The sequence below is a fragment of the Lutra lutra genome, chromosome 7 (genome assembly GCF_902655055.1).
Source record: "Lutra lutra chromosome 7, mLutLut1.2, whole genome shotgun sequence".
Classification (NCBI taxonomy): Eukaryota; Metazoa; Chordata; class Mammalia; order Carnivora; family Mustelidae; genus Lutra; species Lutra lutra.
In genome coordinates this window covers 108,510,587-108,532,787 of record NC_062284.1, presented here as the reverse complement: position 1 = coordinate 108,532,787, position 22,201 = coordinate 108,510,587, and the positions used below count along the sequence as shown (strand labels likewise).

Below are 22,201 nucleotides of genomic sequence, written 5' to 3'. Positions count from 1 at the left end.
CCACTGCACGACCAGACTAAATTCACTAATGGCCTGTCAACTGTCTGATTCAAAGGCCAGTAAAAATCATCTAACTTAATGTCATAGAAAACTATCCACTCTTTGGCTCAGACCCTGGACAGATGATTTGAGGGTAACCGTGTCCGATTCATGGTATGAGCCGGAGGCTCAAACTGGAAAATGTCGGCAGACAACTGGTAATCAACGAATGGTACCATCCTTCCTGACAAGAGTGTTTTCAAGCCTGAGCTGCCACCCTATTCCCTTCCGAGGTAACAGCTGGATGAGAGAGATGAGGACAGGGAAGGGCTTTTTGTAGGCAAAGCACAGAGCACAGGAAATCGAATTTCGAGGATTCTCCAGGAAGTAGGAGGAGGAGCACAAGGAAAGCTCCAGAGGAGCCTTGGTCCTCAGAGATGGGCAGCCCAGAATCAGACAAGGCAGCAGGGGCCAGCTGTGTGGGCTCCAGGGCCTTTGGAATGAACCAAAGACCAGGAGGTGAGGAGGGTGTGGCTCCCTGGAGTCCAGAGTACAGGGGAAGAAGGAAGCAGTACAGGGGCAGCTGGGACCTGTGTAGCTATTGGCTGATGTCCCAGCTCCTTCTAATATGCTCGGACGGCATGGGAGTGGGTGCCTCCAGTACACCCTCACCTCTCCCAGCTCCCAGCCTTCGCCGGCCCACCCCTTCTCCAGGTCACACGTGGTCCTTAACAGCACAGATTTGAACACAGGTGACGCTCAAATATCTGTGAACGCTCAGCCTCGCTCAGTCAGAGGAATGCCAATGAGAAGGCTGAAGAAACCATTTGTTTCAAACTCTCCGGTCATCAACATAATAGACTGCATGGCAGGATGGGATGGTGGAGGCAAGAGGCCTCCCACAGCTGGGAGAGAAGAGTCTGGGCTTTGCAGGCAGACCACCTGGGGCCCAAACCTCTGTCTCTTAGAAGTTAAACGTCTTTAGGCCTCAGTCTCCTTATCTGGAAAATGAGAGCAGTGCTAACCTTACTTCACAGGGCCACTCAAAGGACTTAATGAGACAATGCTCATAGACACTTAGAACAGTGCCTGGTATAGAGGTGACAAAATGTTAGCCACCTTTCACTGCTATGGGGAAGGAGGCTGATGGGACTCAGTCCCAATTTTCAATGTACACACCACTGGCCAAGTGACACCACTTGTAGTTGTGTGTCTTAGACAAATAATAGAACAGTATGTAAGGACGAAAATACAAGGGGGCTTAATGCAACATTGATTGGAAGAAAAGACTAGGTACAACCTATAGGAAACAAGTTAAATAAATTGTGTCAGGGTCTTTTTAAATATTTAAAAATTTAAATTTAAAAATTTAAAAATGCGGCAGCTAGATAATGTACAAATATGACACAATCTCCAAGATCTATCGTTACATTAAAAGACTAAGGTATACATTACATTAAAAGACAAAGTATGCTACCATTTGTGTTTAAATAAAAAAAAAATAAATGCACAGATGTGTTGTAGGTGTACGCTTTCATGTGCAAAAAGCTCTTTGAAAGGCAACACGTGCAATTAGTAAAAACTGTTTCTTTCAGAGAAAGGATATGGATATTTGGAGGGTGCTCCTATTACCCACTGCAGAAAGTTAGCTTTTTTAATAGTTAAAAAATACAATCTGATATGTCATTCCTCTGCTTAAATCTCTTCCTTTTGCTCTTAGGTCTAAACTCTAAGGTCCTTAACAGAGCTTACGAGGCCCTTCCCAGCCGGGCCCAGGTCACCTCTGCCCCAGCCGTTCTCCCATGTACCCCGCAGAGGCCCCACACGTGAAGCGCACTAAGCAGTGTTCACACTTCTCGCTCTCACTAACCACTACACCTGTGCAGGTGCCGTTCCCTAGATGGTGTGTTCACCTCCATTCTCTCTGTCTCATCATTCTAATTTGCCCTTCTGGTCTGAGCTCAGCTGTCGCCTTCCCTAGAAAGGCACTGTAGGATCCCTGGTACAGCAGGGATGTCCCTATTCTGCCCCCACCACACCTTCCATGGCCCAGACGGTAGCAGAGACAAGGAGCACGTCCCAGGTTCCCTTTCCCAAAATGCCTTTTGACTGGAAGAAGGTTCTGAAATATCTGCAGCAGACCTCTGGGGACCTTCTCGGGAGCCATCTTTCCTCTTTGTTGAGGGCAGAAGCCAACTTCTAAGCCCAATGCTAAAGAAAGAACAGAATGCCCTGCCCCAAGAGATGAGTCAAGGGTGGTGGGAGCCAGTCAGGATAAACCTACTTATCTTGCCTGGATACTTGCACTTCCCACATCCTTTGTAGCTAAGGATAAGCGGGTAACTCGAGTCTAGAAAGATTTCTTCTCTCTTTGATAAAAGGAGAGAGGCCCACAAGGCCCTTGGGCTTCTGTCCTTGTGCTTCCTCCTTCGGATGCCATCACACCAGGTGTGATGTTGAGGACTGTGGCAAATTACTTGAAACCCCATGGGGAAGAGATGCCCCATGTCACCGAACTACTAACCCAACCCTAACACTGTCACTGCCAGACTTCAAGAAAAAAGGGTTGTACTAATGAGCTATAAACTCACCCTTTCCATTTATCACACAAAGGACTCAGTGGGGTATTCTGTAAACTGCGGCCAAAAGGATTCCTCATTGCGCACCGTGATCAAGTAGACAGACTTGAATCCCAGGATCAGTTCCCAGAAATCAAACAAAGGGTCCATGATGGAGGCAAGGGGCAATGTGTTGAGCCGTGACAAATTAAGTTTCTCTCTCTGAACCTACCCTGATCTGAACTTTTGTGACAAGGTCATAACTAGCTAAGCATTTAGGGGTAGAGCCAAGGTCAAAGTCACCAGGATAAGCAGCCCATGACATTTACTCTGTTCTTAGATTTCCATAACCTTCACTCTGCTACAGAAGACTTATGTTCGAAGACCTTTTCAACCTTCAAGATGATCCTTCTCTAGGACACCATGACAGTAAGCAGTTAGTTCATGGATTTCAACTTTCTCCCAGAGGCCATCAGAAGTTACTGGTACCTCCATTCAGCCCTACAATGAGAGTTCGTCCCTCAAAAGTCTGATGTACTTCTTTATGAAATCTTTAACATCTTATCGTCTCATCGCTTTAAGAAAGGAGGCTACTGAGGTGGTGAATGTGAGTCCTACTTACAGGGGTTTGAAAGCAGCAGAACAACTGTGTGAGGAAGGGGTGATTGCGAGCCAAGGACAGGATCCTTTTTTCCGTCATTGTGCATTCCACGTCGTCATCCTGCAAGATCACATCCTTCTTCAGCACCTTCACAGCATAGAGGTCTCCTGTTTCTTTTATTCTTGCAAGCATCACCTGTGGCAAAGCAGGAAAAGGGAGCACAGGTGTGAGAAGTCTTGAGATCCTTAGGATGTGGGAACACATGGGGCAGAACGGGCCTGGCAGTTGGCAAGTCTGAGCATGAATATGTTACACGCACACTCAAACAACATACGTGTAGCATGCTAACTTTAACCCAGATGCCTCAGAAGCCAAGACTCACCTTCCCGAAACTCCCCTTCCCCAACACGCGGATGAACTCAAAGTTGTCGATACCAAGTCGGCTGGAAGAATTAACCCCGATTCCATTTCCTTCTTTGGTGTTTTCCCTGCCCTGTCGTCTTAGAGTTGACCTGGAAACGAGCTTCTGCAAAGGAGAGTAGGAAAGCAGGGAGTCAGAGGTCGCAGCATGGGCTCGAAGCAGTTATGGATGGAGAAGACCTTATCTGCTGCCTTAACTCTCAACACAGCAGATGGGGAAAGGTCCATTCAGCTTGACATGGGATCAAGTTCTGCCATTCAACACTACCTTAGTTCCAGCTCCTGGTCTGTGCTTACTATATTTTGGAAAGAATCGCTTTAAAATATATCTGAGCCATCGAGAGTTTCAGTTTGAACTCAGACAGCAGTGTATAAAACAAATAAATGCCTTAGTCTGGTCCCTCCAGTGGCTTGGTGGTTTTAACCCCAGGATGGTCAGATTCAAGAGCGCCACCTGGTGTCCATATCATTCAAAGAGCGGTTTTCACATTTGCTCAAAGGATCTATACTAGGATGTGAATGAATGAAACAATATTCATTACACAGTATTTAAAATTATATAAGAGAAATAAAAATTAATATAAAAACTAGAATAGTGAACAAATGTATGAAGGATGAAATGAAATACCTCTAATCAGCCCCCCCTCAAAAAATAAAAAATAAAAGCAATTACACATACACACGTTAACTACCTCTACACTTGATTAATTTTTAAAAATATAATAAAATTGTGATTTCATAATGGACATTTTTATTTAACACTCTGTAATGTGTATTTTCCATAACCTTCAAGAACATGAGTTTTCAGGGCTGTCCTGTATTCTGTTATATATCCCAGTTTATTCATTGATTCCCCTGCTTATTGGAAACAGGTGATCTCCCATCTTTTGCCAGTTTCAATAACAGCACCATGAACATCCTTGCAGGCGAATCTTCAAAGCAGGGTGATTAACAGTCTAGGCTCTCAAGTAAGCCGCCTGGGTTCAAATCACAGCTCAGTAACCTAATCCTGTAACTTTGGGCAAGTTACCAACCCACCGTCTCTGGGCCTCAGTTTCTTCTAACAAAGAGGATGTTACAGCACCTGCCACACAAAATATTATGAGGAATGAAAGAAAGCACATAGAGCACTTAGATCGGAGCCTGGCAGGTTCAATACACAGGAACTGAGCTGCTGTCATTATCATCATGATCACAAGCATCCTCTATTTTCTTACGATAACTTTCTGGAAATGCAATCTTTGGAGCCAAAAATGTTAATCTTCAAGACTCTTGATACACAGTCAACTGGCCCTCTGGAAAGGCTGATGACCAGCACAACCAGGGCTCCTTCCAGTCCCACCATACTGAACCAGAGATAGGGGTGGCCTCCCCCATGGATAACCCCATCTCACTGGTCCAAGTCCAGCCACAGCGAGGGAGCTCCCTAAGGGCAAGATGACTTGCAGAGGTCCACCTTGGGACATACAAGACAAGCTACCTTGTCTTTGGATCTAGACAATAGATCTAAAGTCTAATGCTCTGAAGCTTTGCCCTAGTTAGCTGAGAAACCTCAGCTTATCTGGAACAACTTCTAAGTAAAGTTTTCAACAAACAACAACTGTGCAGTTGCTCAAAGCCATAAGGCTTTGACTTACTCAACCCAATAAAACAGTGATTACAGATATAAAATGGATCATCTTTAAAAAATCCCATTGTTTTTAGTAGTTTCTCCCCCCAGATCTCCGATCATAAATATTTCAAAGATAGAAAAACTTTACTAGCCTGAGTCTCACTTCCTCCACTTAAATACTTCCTCTGCTTGGGCTAGAAAACTCTAAGCCAGTATTTCTCAAAAAAATTTTTTAACCCATTCTTCTCTTTGGATAGACTTAAGAATTCTGTTTCATGTTGTGCTGTCCAATGATAGGTAATTTTGGCTTTTCCACTTTTAAATATAACATTAAGGATCCTTGGTTCAAGTGACAAATGACAAGTGGCATTCCCCATCCTACAACTTGTGCCACACGGCCTATCTTATTCCATGACATTTTAGGAGCACTGGTGCAGGCCGAAATCCTTAATCTGTGCCATTTGGGAATAGCCATCCCACACATTAGAAATCCCCCTCCTGGTGTTGGCAACCTGCCTGTCTGTCCATGGTGTAGACATGGACAGACACTTTGCTGATGCTTCCCTGAAATAAAGGAATACAATTTCAGTTCAAGTCCCTAATCAACCAGTAATAAGGAAAATGGGGTGGTTGAGTACAGACATTTTCTGAATAACCAAGAACTTGACAGTGATTGTGCTTCCCCTCCTAAGAACTCACAAAGATATTTAACAGGGAAGTCTAGAATTTTCCTAAACCGGATATGAGGCTACAGCTTTCACACACCACGACAGGGGCCACGGCTCTTTCCCAGCGCTCTGTAGTCTCCAGCCAGGAGGCAGCAAAAGGACACAGGCCTGGGAAGTGGTCGAGGCTCTAAGGGTCAACAGCGAGTGGAGGTCACTCGGGGAGGCTGTGAGACAAAACATGCCCAAAGCAACAGACAACTCCACCCACTCCCAGGAGCCAAGAGGAAGGAACTCCTGTTTGTTGCTGAACTTGAGAGATAAATGCACAATCCACAAACAAAAGCTACAGAACGGGTGAGGCTCCAGAGCTGGAGAGAATCTCAGAGATCGAACTCAACCCCTTTGGAGAGGAGGAAGCTGAGACCCGTAGCTGCCAGTCAACTCTCCTGCCTGGGCCCCAGCAAAGAGGGTAACCCAAGGCCCTGGACTCAGAGCTTCACCACACCACACTGACAGGAAGCTAATTAAAAAAAAAAAAATCCTCCTTCTACTTCCTGCTATATCTGCATGCTTGTGATTTCTTGTCCCATCATTGTATAAAGAACCTTTTTTGTGGGACAAAATGCTCTTTAAAAATACAATAAATCTGTTTATTGTGTTTGCTGAGATTAGGAACTTGGATCATGCCGCATGCGTTCATTCGGACTCACCACATCTGAACAACTTCTAAATTACAATACGTCGAAGAAAGCCAAGTCTCACCGAGGTTGGAGAAATATTTCCGGGCTGGAGGCCCATCCCGGCCAGGGTCTTGGCAAGCTCCACCGCGTTGACCCCACAGTTCGGGGCCACATTCGCCTGGCATCGGATGTGGACATTCATCTTACAGACTGGAGGGGGGAGGGAAAGAGAAGGGAATACAGGTTCAGCAAGGAGCCAAGTCAACATAAGCTGCAAAAAAGAACTTTAATAACCTGAAAGATTAGGCTGGGGGAATGATCCAGGCAGAACAATGCCATCCTCTCGTTAAACTGAACTTGCGCTCAAAACAAACCCTGGGTTGCTCCCCTACTGGTTTACGCAGCGGCAGAAAGCCTGGCATGCTGACGATAACACACTTCAGGTGCACTTTTTTGACATTTACCTCGATCCCGTGTAAGAGTCATTGCCGATTTAACAGCAAGACTCGATACAGAAATCAAAACACTCATCACCGTGACATTTCAGTCAATTAACTAACAAGGAATCATGCCAACTGACTTTATGCTTTTCCTTGGATCGCTCAATAAAAGGTGGCAATCTCCATGCTGTTCATGATGAGATGGCTGTTCAAACAGGAGGGAAATGGTGTTTCTGAGAGGAAAGACTCCAAGTGAAGATCGCTTTCTGAGTGCTCTTGTGGTCGGGGAGCCCTGGCGGCCCAGGGCACAACATCCTGTGAGCCTCTGGTTCTCAGGGCTTGCAGCCGGTGGGTCTATCTCATGGGGGAGCAAAGCGAGTTTTTTAAAGGTCAAAATAAACAGCAGTTGGGGCACCTGGGTGGCTCAGTGGGTTAAAGCCTCTGCCTTCGGCTCAGGTCGTGACCCCAAGGTCCTGGGATCAAGCCCCGCATGGGGCTCTCTGCTCAGCGGGAAGCCTGCTTCCCTTCCTCTCTCTGCCTGCCTCTCCACCTACTTGTGATCTGTCTGTCAAATAAATAAATAAAATCTTAAAAAATAAATAAATAAATAAAAAATAAACAGCAGTTGGAAAAGGAGAGGGGAGCAGGTATTCCTGGTACATAGGAAACAGATTTGGGCTGATGAAGGGACCCGAGGTTTCATCAGCAGGAAGCTCGGACGCAGTTTCCTCACGTGGGCCCAGCGGATGGGAGGCAGAAGCGAAAGAGCGGGCAACAAATTCCCATATCTGGGGTGTCAACCCAGCTCTGGAAGCAAGCCCAGATCCGGGTTTAGGGGGTCTGAATGTGATTTAGGGTGCCCTCTTTAAGAGAAAGAATATCCAGTCCAATGGAGAGCTGTGGAAGGGACCCTTGCAAAGGAGAGCCCCTGAGGCTGAAGCCTCAGTAGCTCTTCTCGGGAAATCCCCCGTTCTCAGGAAGGCGGCTGCGGTGCCCTTTCTAAGGTACCAGTGACAATAAAAGAGAAGAGTACAGGAGATGGCTCACTGTCTGTGCGCTACCCACCCACCCCCACCCCAGGCCACGAGGCCCAAGAACAAGGTGGTGGAGCCCCACGCATGGTTCTGCATGTCGGCAATGACCAGACAAGAACAGGAAGTGACTTTTGCCATGAAAACCACGCCCAGAGGAGACCATCCAGCTTAAGATCAGGCAGGGCCTGAGCGAAAGCCATGCATGAGCTAGTCGCTGGCTGGGTTGAAAAAGAATTACTTCATGTATCTAGGAAAAAAATGAATTATGAAATGATGTTCTCAAGAGATGAAAGGCTTTGCAAGGGGCCAGTCCCCTTCTGTTGGCAGAAGCAGTCTCGGTAAGTGCAGGCAGCCGACGGACACTGTCCAGCTGCACTGACATCAACTTGGCCTCCCCCAGCGACTGAGGATTTATCTAAACCTTCAGGCCAAAATCCGCCTGTATTCCTGCAGGGGGCTGCACCCCATGACAGCTGGATTGTTACAGCAATACCCAAGAGAAAATGACTCAACAGCTCCCCAACTCCTAACAGGACAGGAATCACCCCTCACTCTCAGAATCTTGGCGAAGGCAAAAGCTCCACTGGGCACAGTTAGTGGCGTGCAAGTCCACGGCCAAAGCCGAAACATCCTTCACCCCATCTACCTCTCCAATCTCTATCAGTCTCTTCGAGGAGACCCAGGGCAGCTCTCACTGGGCTTTGACTCAAGTCCTGCTCCTTTCTGGGGAGGTCACTAGACCTACTCTCCTGCCAGTTCTCACTCATAACTGAAGTTTCTCTTTTGGTCACCTCACCTCCTACCACCTTCCATTTCGGACCAAGATCCCATTTTTCCTTCTTTCAAATACCCATGCCAATATAACTAGCAGACCCTCGGCACGAAGCAGCTGAGAGCCAGCTAGACAGAACACTGAATTTAACAACTGACTGGAGCTACAGCTGGGAAGTCTTTGGACCAGAGGTGACTCCCCGTACATGGCTGACAAGGAATATATAGGCCTAGAACTACGAAGACCTAATTCACACAGTGTCTAAAACCATCGGTGCCAGCTCAGAAGCCGCGTTGGCAGAATTCTGAGAGCTCGCGGCGCGGTTCTCCCATGAAGCGGGCACCCAGCACCCCGGCATCTCACTTTTACACTGCAGTCCTTGTCGCATGATCCCCCAGAGCAGCGAGCCGCAGTGATCGCAGAAGGTTGGCACTTTGTAGTTGTGGATGCTGAACTTGTGCGGGATGTTGATTCCGAACCTCTGTTCAGCAATCTACAAAAAAAGAAGCAGAAGGACGAGAGCTAGGAGGCCGGGCCAACATCTTTGACAGAAACCGTAACAGGAGCTCCCCAAACGCAATGTGTTACCATGTCACCTGAGCTGGGGAGATTACTGCATTGTGCTCTGGCCTTCCTCACCAGGCTGAGCCCATTTTCTCATCAACAAGACTCAAAAGAAAGGGTGTAGTGGTGGGCATTAGATTATTCGCCATTTGGGGAGATAAGGAGGAATGAAAACCTTTTTTTTGATCACCTTTGGTATTCAGGCTGGATTTCTCTCCCTGCCAACTCCCTCGTGCCCATGTCTAGTTTCTAAACCCTTCTAACTGCAGGAGCAAACAGGTCTCTTACTGACCTTACACTCGCTGTTACCACAGGCTTCCCCAGATAGTGTGCTGGGTGGGGGCCAAGGGAAGAAGGTGGCACCCAGCGAGTACAGAACCACAGAAGGAATTCACCCCAAAGCGACATCCTAGAAGCTTACTCGGCCCTCCCCAGCTGTGCCTGCCATTTGCATTTTACAATCTGAGGGCACAGGTCCTGCTTTCATCTCACAAACTCTTCCAGCAAATAATTAGACAAGGCATACGCACTACAGTTATGTCACCATTTGAAATGACAATAAGACAAGGAGTAGGGCAATTATGATTCCTCTTGGAACTTTGCTGGTCTCTTTCTCATAAAAGCTGTGGCTCGTACTTCTCCAAGGGACCTTTAGCAACCCTATATGTGTCCTGTAAGCAATCCCTGAGCTCAAAGTCAGACTCCGATGCGTCTGTAAACCCACAGCTCATTGTCAGCAATGCTCCAGCTGCTTTCTGTTGCCACAGTTTAGAACGTGCCCTCCCCAGCTGAATGCAATGCGAGCGACGAGAATGAGATTCAAGCATTTATATATGGAAGTGCATCCTCCTGGAGATTTTGGAAGACACCGGAGGAGGCTCAGAGTCGCCTTATTGAGGAAGCACAATTTCCAGTTAACAAATATTTGTCACATCAATTGTATCGTATGGAAGCCTCACCAAAAAAGCGCATGAAGGAAATACGGATCCCATTCTAAGACTGAGGCTGACAGAGAAGCTAGCTGGAAGAGGCTGGATTTGCATCCGAATCCTGGTGGTGTGAGGCCAAACTCAGGAACCTTTTCAGTCCTCTAAACCCCTCTCCAAATCAGAAACACTAATCGTGAAAGCTTGTAACCAGCTGATCACTTATGGGATCCACCCACGGAGACGTCATGCTACACAAGCACAGAAGTAAAAAAAAGCATAATATAAAAAGGAGAGAAAATTCTATTCTGATGCCACCATTCACTTCAAGGAGTGCAGAAGGGAAGTGGAAAGGGGATGGAGCAAGGAGACAGCGGGCTCGTGCCGCCACTTAGTTAGCAAAGTTCTATCTTCTTACCTTTGAATCCATTTTGTTAATGTTGTTCTGGCAAGTGCAGGCTGTAACAATTAGATGATGGCAGCGTTTATGGACGACACAGGTGCACACTAGGGAATGAAATGCATGATTATACATTCCTCGGAGGCTCACAATCTGCCAGTTCTAGTAGAGTCAACAAGGGCCACACCATGTCAAAGTGACTTGATTTGGTGTCTGGCCCACTCAATGGCATCCAGCCTTCCTGTCCTTCCCACGGTCATTACCGTCCCCCTAACTCACGCCTTTGCTCACACCCAAACTATTTGCACTCAAGTCTTGAGCCTACTTCATCTTTCCTGGCTTTCCTCCTGCCCATACCCACGGCCACAGGAATCCTCTCATGGTATAATTCTGGTCACTGTGCCTCACAATCTAAACCTTCAATGGCATCTCATTGCCAATAAGTCGAGTTCAAATTTCCCAGACAGGTTTCAGGCCCTCCAGAAGCTACCCCTAAGCTTACCTGTTACCTTTCTTTGTTCTAATAAAAACTAGACTGGTTGCTCTTCCTAGAGCAAGACTTCGCCCTCCCCTGCCCGCCCTGCATTCTCCAAGCAGGTTAAGAGACAACATTGTGTCATTTCTCACCCCTAGTAACAATGGGGTTGGGAAAAACAAAAATTTAGCTTCAAGATTTAAGGGTACTGCTCACAAAATGGCACTACCTTTCAGTATTTTCACGTCATCTCAGAGACAAAACTTTAAACAATTCAACATTATTAGGTATCTCGGCTTTAGAAATAAAAGCGTCCCCTCTGTGCTAAAATGTAGCCAAAATTTAAAACATAACCAAATACTTGCAATGGGAGTGTCCCTTGATCGGCAGAGTAATCTATTACAATATTAATGAAATGTATCCTGTCTCCTCTAAATATAACCAGTCTTTAACATAAGAACAACATTAAACACCTTTTTTGAAATGTTTTCTTACCTTGACATTGATAACCTTGTTTCCCAAATACTCCCCTGTTCAAGACAATAGAGAAAAGCTATCATCAGTCTACTTTAGCAACAACGCCCCTATGATCATAGTACTTCAGGAAAACAAATGCATGCCATCCTCTGCTCCTTCCTGAGAAACATAATTTCAGAGAAGCAGCAAAGATGAGGTGATTTCTGAGCCCTTGTTACCACGAGACCTAGAGGATGTCCTGTGATGACCTGAATCCTCTAGCAATGTACACAGGTGGGTGTTGGTGGTCCTCATTCTGCCCACCTCCCCCTGTGGCAAAGCCCAAGTCCTCAGCTGGTCAGGTGACAAAGCCTCGGCCACAAGGGTCACTCCAGCGCCTTTTCTCACTCGCACACACATAAAGATGGGCAGGCCGTGAAGTAAACAGGTGAGCCCACCATAGCTGCCTGGCCTGAGGCACCCTCCCTCTTCCCTGTGCCCCCGTAACCCCTGGAGTCCGGGGGTGGGAACAGAAATGCTGCCACAGGATGCCTGTCAGGCCCACGGCTATCATGCTGGCCTCTCCCCAGTGTATTCTCTGGGCGATGATGATATCATCCTCATTCTCATTTAACACAGACCACATTTTATTAAACCTGGAGGATGTGCCAGGCACTGAGCCAAGCCGCTGATGGGCAGCATCTCACTTAATCCTCACAAAAGTCCTGCGAGGTAGCACGCATCATGGGAAGGCTCAGAGCACAGACTCTGAAACCAGATGGCCCAGGCATGACTGGGGGCACATCGCTAACTCCCTTGAGCCACGGTTTCTTCATCTACAGAGGGCAACAATGACCGCAGTTCCTACTTCACAGGGTCTTCATTAAGGTAAAGAGAGGTGGTAATGTAAAATGCTTAGAATAGTGCCTAAAACATTATGTTCCACATAAAAGTTTATGAGATAAGCAAAATAAAATTATCTTTATTTTACAAATAAGGAGACACTGATGGATTATATAATTTATTTAGGTTTACACAGCTAGTTGGTGATGAGATTGAATGCCAGAGTCCATACTCTTAACCATATATATGTAGCACATACAGTAATACTCTGTATGTGAGAGAGAGAGAGAGAGAGAGAGAGAGAGAGAGCATGCAAGCGAAGGCTGGTTGAGTGGGAGTTAATGTTTCCTTGGTGGAAAAAATTTAGTGAAGTATCAAACAAGTTTCCATTGAGAACGTTAGCTGAGGTCACAGTTTGTCACCACAAATGCCCACAGGGGCAGGCAGGTCACATAAAGGAGGGAAGCAGAACGGTGTGACATGAAATGAAGACTAGCAGACCTTTCAGATCAGGAAAACCACAAGGAGAGTGGTGGACACCAACTAACTAGCCAGTGCAGATGACCATAGGAGTAGAAAATGAGCTCAAAGATGCCAGAGTTTTTCATTTTGTTCAATAGACAATGCACCAGGAACTTGTTTCTGAAGACTACAGTTGTGATGACACATCTGTCAGCAACATACCAACACTCAGTTGTGGGTCCTTGGTTTAGACAAGGCTCTATTCTTTTTTTTTTAATTATTTTTATTAACATATAATGTATTATTTGCCACAGGGGTGCAGATCTGTGAATCATCAGGCTTACACATTTCACAGCACATATGTCACATATGTCACATATGACATAGCCATACCCTTCCCAAAGTCCTTAACCCAGCCACGCTATCCCTACCCCCCCACCCCCCAGGAACCCTCAGTTTGCTTGTGATTAAGAGTGTCTTATGGTTTGTCTCTCTCCTGATCCCATCTTGGGACAAGGCTCTATTCTTAATTTAAAACACCAAAAACACTAACCCTGGATCCTGACTGCTAAAAGGTAGCAGGGACTTTTAAACCAAAGTAATCAAACATATACACACACAAAAACAAAAACGAAAAAATGCAAACTCACTGATCAGTACTTGAAAAAATTACTCTGAGCCAAGTGCTTTTGACTTAAAATGAGTATGGTTTGCAACACAACCAGGATTTCCTTTTATGCTATGGATACTAAACTGTCTTTTTCTCCTACAGAGATGGGTATGTATGTGTACATGTTTGGAGGTGGGCGAGGGGGCATTTCCTTCTCTTTCCAAATACATGTGTTTAAAGTTGGCTCTAAACACAGGTAACTATTAACTTCAATTTATTTTACATTATAGATTTGCCACTGAAATTTCAGCTTCGGTGACGCATATAGGAAGCTATTGCCCCAATTCACCTAGAATTTCTGGGCTGTAAATTATCTCAGTTCCTAAATGCCAAGGATTATAGTATGCAATCACTGAAAGTCATTACCTTTGGCCACATACCATTAGGCTGAAGATTACTGTGTGTTTACTTTACTTACAACCAACTAAGTTCTATGACTTACCATGTGAGTCCTACTTTTTTAAAGCAATATGGTTGTCGTTTCTCTCTTACTCAGTGGCCAATTATCCAATTTATTGATTATCCATATATTGATAGGTTAGCCTTCCTAATTCATGCTCTTTAGCCAGTTCATGACTCATTAGCATTTTCCCCAATTAACTGGAAAAAGAAATAACATCTAAACCTTGGATCCGTAAATTGTTTAGATTTTTTTTTTCACTGGGAATTCAAATTACTGGGCCAACATATTGGAATAAAAGGCAAAAATCAGATCCTGAAACAACTCTCGAGAATCACACTTCCTTCTGAAACCACACACAACCTAGAGAGAAGCTCAGAGGAAGAAAGAAGCCAGGGAACCTCTTACCAGATAAACTCCCTGCAGTGAGAGCAGTAGGTGGGCTGTCTCAGGTACGTGGCCATGAACTTGTGTCCATTGATCTGGTGGACTCGCCTTCGCATAGCCCTTTGGCGCTTCCTGGTGAAATGTTTGAAGATTCGGTCTCTCTGCAGAGTGGCTGTACAATAAAAGAAAGGAAAAAAGTATGCGCAATGAAACTAGCTATATATAATGTAAGAGAAAGTCTAACAGCTCAAATACTCTCTAAATCGTTTCTTCTTTCTTCAAGATGCAAAACACCCCAAAACATCACCATGCTTGCCAGTGACCTCAGGGCTCTTCGTGTCTAAGGGCTGGACTTAAGTGAACTCTGAGATCCCCACTGCCCGATCATAGCTGGCTCTCCAGCACAGACCATGGATCCCCCAGGGTTCTAATGTTCCAGTATGGGACATCAGCCTGGCTTTCTAGTTCCTGTCCCACAGTGTCCTCAGGGCCATCGCTGGCTAAAACTACTAGAAGTGAAGCAGATTTCTCATTATTCGCCTTTTGTTCTGCCATCCTCACAAACAGAAGGAGGAAAGGCCGCAGCACAATAACACTGCCCAAAAGCATCAGTCCAAACACCATCTCTGGAATGGGTAGAAATTAACTGGGACATAATGCAAAGTTCCTTTTCCACATTCACATTTTTAAAAATCGTGACTCTTAGTCTGAAGAATCAAAACTGGGCACTATCTAAAGACAGCAGATTATGTCTTCCAGATAAATTATACTAGAACTTTCCAAGGTATACAGTGACTTATGATTAATACAATAAAGATTACTTCTTCAACAATGTTTTGCAATTAATCACTTCAATGCAAAGAAAATTCAAGAAATAATGCAAGAATAATCTGCTAAGAAATTTTAAAAACCTGGAAGAAATTGAAGATATCCATGAAAACACAAATGCCCAAAATTAAAGAGCTACATACACCAAATAGACAATCTTTTTAGAAATAAATTAGTAAGATTTTCTTAGGACTGCCTCTCAAAAATCACCCATGCCGAAATGGTTTCATGGGTGAATTATTTTTAGCCTCTAAAAACAAGATGATATTAATGTTTAAACCTGCTGCAGAAAAGAAGAGAAAAAAAAGTGCCCCATTTTTTTTAAAGGGAACTATGTGATACAATCCTAGGACTAAAAGACAGAACAGATTTATCCAAAGATATATCAGAAAAAAGAAACCAGGGGTTTGTGATCATTTTTCATGTCACAGACTCCTTAGTCTAGTGAAATTTATGGATCCCTTCTTAGAGTAAATCTTTTAATCTTATATGTATGTGTGTGTGTGTGTGTGTGTGTGTATGATTACAAAGGAAATCAAGTATCAAAATATTAAATTTAAAGTGAGAAATACATATGTATTTTTAAGAAATTACTTAGTGTTATACCTGATCACTCTAATAATTTTGAAGTCATGATTAGCAGCAGTTACATTTAATAGTAGTGAAGTAGGAGTTGCATTTTAAAATAACCATTAAAAATTTTTAAAAATCTGTAAAATCTATAATACAGTATGAAAACACCCAGGATTTCTATGGTGACAACAAACGTAATTACCGCTAATACTGCCTTGGGTTAGTTAACAATGGAAGAAAATGCTACATCTGCATTACAGCTTAGTGAAAATATTTTCTTCCATCAAATTTCTGGACCACCTAACTTCTAATTATGGACTTCAGGACAAGTACCCCTCTGCTTCCATATCCAGCTCACTCATGAATACTGATGCAGGGATTTTCCTTATTGAAGTTCGTATACTTACAAAGCGAATAGGAAAGCAATATTAGAAAACATCAGTGGTTGTCAGGCAATGGGGTCTTTGCTCTCCCGTTCTTTTACAACACAAATAATCCTTCCCACTTAATAAGTGTCTACTCTTGCCCACTACATTGACTTCTCGGCTTCTTGAATGCGGTGTTATGGATGGGGAACATCTTAATACGTAATAAAAACTAAATGCAAAGCAAAATTGAAAATCTTGTAAAAGTTGAAGAATTTCATGCAGCCTATGGAAAGTGATGTTTGTGAATGGCAAGAGTCAAACCTTAAGGCAATGGTAGATAAGACTCTAGTAGAGTTAGATCTGTTCATAGGTGAATAGAAGAAGTTTGATATAGAAAACAACATGATGGTCATTTTAAGAGAGAATCACTTGAATAGTAACATACTGGGAGAGGCCCTTGAGAAACTGAGGAAGTCTCAAACTCTTGCAAAATATAGCCTATTTAAAACTGCACTATAATAATAAAAAATAAAATGTGTAGTATTCTGCCATAGAATTTTATCTGAAAAGTTACTATGTTCTAAAAATTAGTGCCTATGATAAATCAACAAAATGCATTCAGTAAAGTTTTTCATAATTTTAGCCTTGTCAAACTCCTTCTCCCACTTTTGAACAGTAACAAAATTTAGTCCTCATTTTGAATAATTCATTTTATGTGAATTTTTCTCAGTAGTAATGACACTCAGATAACCAGGAAATTCTATACTACTCAGCATTACTTTTTTTTTTTTTTAAAGCTGGGGCAGGGAGGGACAGAAGGAGAGGGAGAGAAAATCCTAAGCAGGCTCCACACCCAGAACGGAACCAGATGCAGGGCTCAATCTCATAACCCTGAGATCAGGACCTAAGCCAAAATCCAGTGAGATGCTTACCCGACTGAGCCGCCCAGGTAACCTGACACTATTCAGCCTTATCTTAAAAGAAAAACCCACTCTGAGCAAGGGGCAATTTTCCCAGGAGCACAACAATGAGTGCATTATGAGAAAACCTATTATATTTTATTCTACTAACAGGTAAAAGAAAGTAAATATGATCACTTCAATATATGTTTAAAAGGCATTAGATAAAGTTTAACTTGTAATCCAATAAAAAACTTTTTGGAAAGAGTAGAAGATTGTCTCCTTAACATGACTAAAACATTATGCTCACAGGTCAAAAAATAAATGGTAAATAAATTTTTAAAAATCCCATAAGAGTTAAAAACAAATAAGACCAATTGTCAATTGCTTACTATTATTCTGAAAGTACTTGCCAAAGCTGTTAGAGATGAAAAGAAAATAAAAGATAAAGCTATGGAGTGGGGGGAGAAGGAGGCAATGATGCCATGATTTGGAGATGTTTAATACATGACTAGAAAACTCAGGAGAAGTTAGCCCAATCTACTAAAAACAGAGTTCAGTAAGATGGACAATGGTAAATCATTAAAAGTTAACAGATCTTTAATATATCAAAAGAACCATTTAGAATATATAACAAAAACATAACCCCATTCATAAAGCTACAAAACCCAAACTAGGAATAATTTATCAGAGGAAGGTTAAGACTTATATGAAGAAAACTATAAACCCCAACTGAAGAAGATGAAAAGATATGTAAAAACGAACTTCCTAAATAGAAAGACTTAATAGTATTAAGCTGTCAATTCTTTCTAAACTAAATTCAACAAAATCCCAATAAATATCCCCAAAGGAAGTCTTTAAATTTGACAACTTTTTAAAAGTTAATTTGGCATATTGGGCACCTGGGTGTCTCAGTGGTTTAAGCCTCTGCCATTGGCTCAGGTCATGATCTCAGGGTCCTTGGATCAAGGCCCACATCGGGTTCTCTGCTCAGCAGGGAGCCTGCTTCCCCTCTCTGTGTCTGTCTCCCTACTTGTGACCTCTCTCTCTGTCAAATAAATAAATAAAATCTTTTAAAAAAAAAGTTAATTTGGCATAAAATTAAAAATAAATACTTAAAAACTGTCCAAAAATTCTACTGAAGGAAGACTTGTTCTACACAATAAAACATTAAGTTACAGTGACTAAAACAGCATGCTACCAACTCAAGAAGAATCCAAAACCAGAAATCAATTTTGCTTAGAACATAGCTCAAATCAGTGGTAAATGATAGATTATTAATAAATAGTGTTTAGACAATAGTTAGCCTTTTAGAAAATAACTTTACCTCATTCCTGAACCAAAATAATCTCAGGTAAATGTTAAGGAGGAAGTTATGAAAAAATATATACTCCTAGGATGGGATAAGAGTAACAACACTCTTAAGCCATAAGAGACTCAGATTTGTAATTTAAGAACTTTAAAGTTCTATTTGGTAAAAGACACAAAACAGAAAGCTGAACAAAACAAACTGGGAGAAAAAGGACTTGCAACACATGACAAAGGGTTACTATTTATAATATGTAGAAATTAATAATAAAAAGGGATGAACAGTCTAGTAAAAATGGGACAGAGGAGGCAAAGAGGCAATTTATAAAACTATAAATGCAGACAGACAATAAACACACCAGATGTCCGATCCTATCCTAGATGGGCATGTAAGAAACAGGAGGTCAAGGACATTTTACTTAAACTGGCAAATATTTATAAGGATTGCTAATGTGCCTATGCTTACAAGGGAATGGGGCACCTCTACTCTCTGCTGGTAGGAGTGTAACTGGGCTCCAGTCCTGGCTCTTCTGGCTGTGTTTACCACACAAGCCTCAGTGTTCCCATCCATAAACCGGGTAGTGCTGTCCTCATACCGTTTTTCCAGGGACCTTCCAAGGAGGTAATGCAAAGTGTTCAGCATGGAGTTAGGCCCAGGGTAGCATGCAACACATGTAGGAATATTGTTTTTGGAGACAGGTATCTGTCAAACACCTATCAAAGTTGTAAATGTACATTTCCTTTCATTCAGCAATTCAACATCTATGATTGTTTTTTCTATAAAAACACAAGAAAGAATGTATGCCATAGAGATACCAATTACTATTTTCTATTTAACAGTAAAAACTAGGGTTTACATAAGAAATTTAAAAGAATGAAATGCAAAAATAGAGAAAATGAATTTGGTTAAGACACTGATGCTTTCAGAGGCTCTGGCATAGTTAAAATAGTACCTGCTTCATATTGTGTGTGTGTGTGTGTGTGTGTAAAACTTTTGGCAAGCAGCCTAATTATTTTCATTCTCAGGTTTCCCATCTGTCTCAAGAAAATAACTATATTCCTGTCCTCAGCCCTATGGGGATCGTGTCATAATCAATACGGCCAAGTTTCTTAAAATTCTGGATAAGGATCACACATGATCAGAAGTCACTCCATTATATAGCTCTCTCCTGCCGTATTTCCAGAAGCCTTTTAGGAATGACAAAAAGACCAGATTTTAATTCTCCTTTGCTGGGCAGATGATAAAATTTGGCCTAATGACCACACTGTATCTAACATATGCTCTACCAGCCTGAGAACCAGCTCAATACTTGCGAAGGCAAAACATGCATTGAATTTCTAAGCACTTATCACACCTCGATGCAAATTAAATTCTCCCCAGGGATCTAATTATCAAGAATTTACTTCTTTAATCCCTTAATACCATGAAGAGTGGTTAAAAGGTCAGTTCGCTTGTATTTTTAGTATTTCTTGAATTGAATCCCTTTCCCCCAGCCTCCCTGACAGCTATTGCCATAGTAATAACAGGACCTCTGAATTTTCAGGTGATTCCTTCTAGCCTGTAGGACATAGGAAGAAACTCTTATAGCCACCCACCATGTTGGTCATCCCTTAATGCCTTCGCTCCTGCCTTCTACCCCTTCTGGAATGCCCTGTCCTCCTTCCCCCTACCACCCCCCTTCCCCCATCCAACTAGTTACCTTAGATTTATCCCATCTGCCTCAGAGCCTCAACAGTGTCCCCCAAATCCTGAATCAGGGTGAAAGGCCCTTCCCCTTCTTCCCAGCCTCAATCTTTTCCTTTATCCCACAGCACATATCCCAGATGTCTCAGAAGCACCTCCCATGTGCTCATTTTAATAAAGCTTCACTCCTCCCTCTTCTGTCTTCTTTTGCCTGGGTGCCTCTTTGTTTCAAAGCACAAAAACACACTCATGCACCCCTGAGAATTCGAAAGATGTTTGGTTAAGAAAATGGGGGTGGGGGTGCCTGGGTGGCTCAGTCCTTAAGCTTCTGCCTTGGGCTCTGGTCATGATCTCAGGGTTCTGGGATCGAGCCCCAGATAGGGCTCCCTGCTCGGCTGGAAGCCTGCTTCTCCCTCTCCCACTCCCTCCTTGTGCTCCTTCTTTCACTGTGTATCTCTCTGTCAAATAAATAAAATCTTAAAAAGAAAAAGAAAAAGAAAACAGGGATGGATGGGGGCTGCCCATGGCTTCAAAGGACTTTCACTGTCACCTTCTCTTGATGGATGCCCTGGACGGGAAGAAGTGCTCAGAAGGCACTCCGCCCAGGCACAGACTGGACCCCCACTTTACCATCAGAGGGCACAGGGGGGCTTCCTCACTGTTTTGCACCGCCCCCTGTTGCCTTAGGACTGAGTCAGAAGAACAAAAATAAAATAAAATAAGCTATTTAATCCTTTTGTGCCTTAAACCAACCCAGGCTTGGAGAAATTTTCCAGATCACATGGGGTTTTTCTGAACACGTTAGGCAACCTGAACGTGCTCTGCAGCCAAAACTTGCATCACAACTTCTGTTTTGCTCCTAAGGTGCTCATGCCTCTAAGTAAATAGGAAGCTGGCTCCGTGTCCACCAGGGAAATTCACATTCCAGGCTCAGAAGTGGGCAGGCCTGGAGCCCTGATCTGTTTTACCCCGAGTCAGTTTTGACAAGCCGTTCCATCCATGGGGTGGGGAATAATTAGGTCAAATACAACAAAGATAACTATTCTGAAATAAAATTCTATCTCATAAAATCTGACTGTCATCCCACGCACTCTTTAGAACTTCAGAAGGCACAAGTAACTAGAAGCCACCAAACCACTCCAGGGTTAGTTTTCATGGCAAATAGTCTTGCTGGACGGAAACGTGTTGCTAACCTGAGGCCTCATGGGGGAGGGGCATCTCTCTGAAGTCTGAGTAAAGCTGCCTTATCTCAAAAAGTCTAAAGGTTTCATCCTTTTTAGCCTTTTGCTCTATCTACCTGAAGCTAAAACTTTCTATTCCAGGGGCAGAATTCTGTTATTTGAAAGTACTTCTGGAAGCAGAGATCACATCTCCTAATTTTCAAATGACTGTAAACACATTCAATCAGAGACTGAAAGTCTATGGCATGGCACCTTTAAACTGTCAGAATTAAATAAGTATTTCCAGAATAAAACATGCATAAAAGAAGTAACTTGGGGGCATCTGGGTGGCTCAGTGGGTTAAAGCCTCTGCCTTCGGCTCAGGTCATGATCCCAGGGTCCTGGGATCGAGCCCCACGTCTGGCTCTCTGCTCAGCAGGGAGCCTGCTTCCCTTCCTCTCTCTGCCTGCCTCTCTGCGTACTTGTGATCTATCTGTCAAATAAATAAATAAAATCTTTAAAAAAAAAAAGAAGTAACTTGATTCAGTGTAAAAATACAATTCAACTTTGTAAAGTTGAATTCACTTAACAAGCAAGGGCACTGCGGTTTACAAAGGTCCGTGGCTTGTCGTTAAGGGGCCAAGCTGAGGAAGTTGTGCGGCCTTTCCACACAACAGGCTGGGAGTGTGTGGTGGTTGAGGGTGCTGGACCTGGAGCCTGGGCAGGAATCGTGACTCCTCCCTTCCAAGCTGACCTAGGGCAAACTGCTTATTCTCCTCTGCCTCAGTTTCCTCATTTGCAGACCAGGAAGCACAAGAGAACCTTCTTCAAAGGACCACTCTGATGACTCCCTGAGTCAGTAAGTGTTACATAATTGTTAAAACTCTTACTTCACACTCCCATAGAGACCAAAGAACAGAAAGGATTTAATTCAGTCACCGAATTGCCTAGAAATCAACACTTAGGAAACCATTACCTTAAACATGGCACCCAAGGTTGATCTAGCTAGCTAGAGCCAGAACTACCACTAGAAA

General features: G+C 43.4%; 1 protein-coding gene across 2 annotated transcripts in view; it reads right to left on the bottom strand.

Annotated features, from left to right (window-relative positions):
• PRKCH (protein kinase C eta) overlaps window positions 1-22,201 on the bottom strand; it is a 249,476-nt gene that overhangs the window by 114,130 nt on the left and 113,145 nt on the right. For both annotated transcript variants that reach the window (XR_007128580.1, XM_047736289.1), the window contains exons 3-9: window positions 14,369-14,519; window positions 11,625-11,659; window positions 10,673-10,761; window positions 9,128-9,257; window positions 6,601-6,728; window positions 3,521-3,664; window positions 3,160-3,333 (exon numbers count right to left, since the gene is read on the bottom strand). Coding sequence is in view for 1 of the 2 variants with exons in the window: in XM_047736289.1 (XP_047592245.1) it covers window positions 3,160-3,333; window positions 3,521-3,664; window positions 6,601-6,728; window positions 9,128-9,257; window positions 10,673-10,761; window positions 11,625-11,659; window positions 14,369-14,519 (851 nt within the window). In the remaining variant the exon portion in view is untranslated. The remainder of the gene's footprint in view (window positions 1-3,159; window positions 3,334-3,520; window positions 3,665-6,600; window positions 6,729-9,127; window positions 9,258-10,672; window positions 10,762-11,624; window positions 11,660-14,368; window positions 14,520-22,201) is intronic.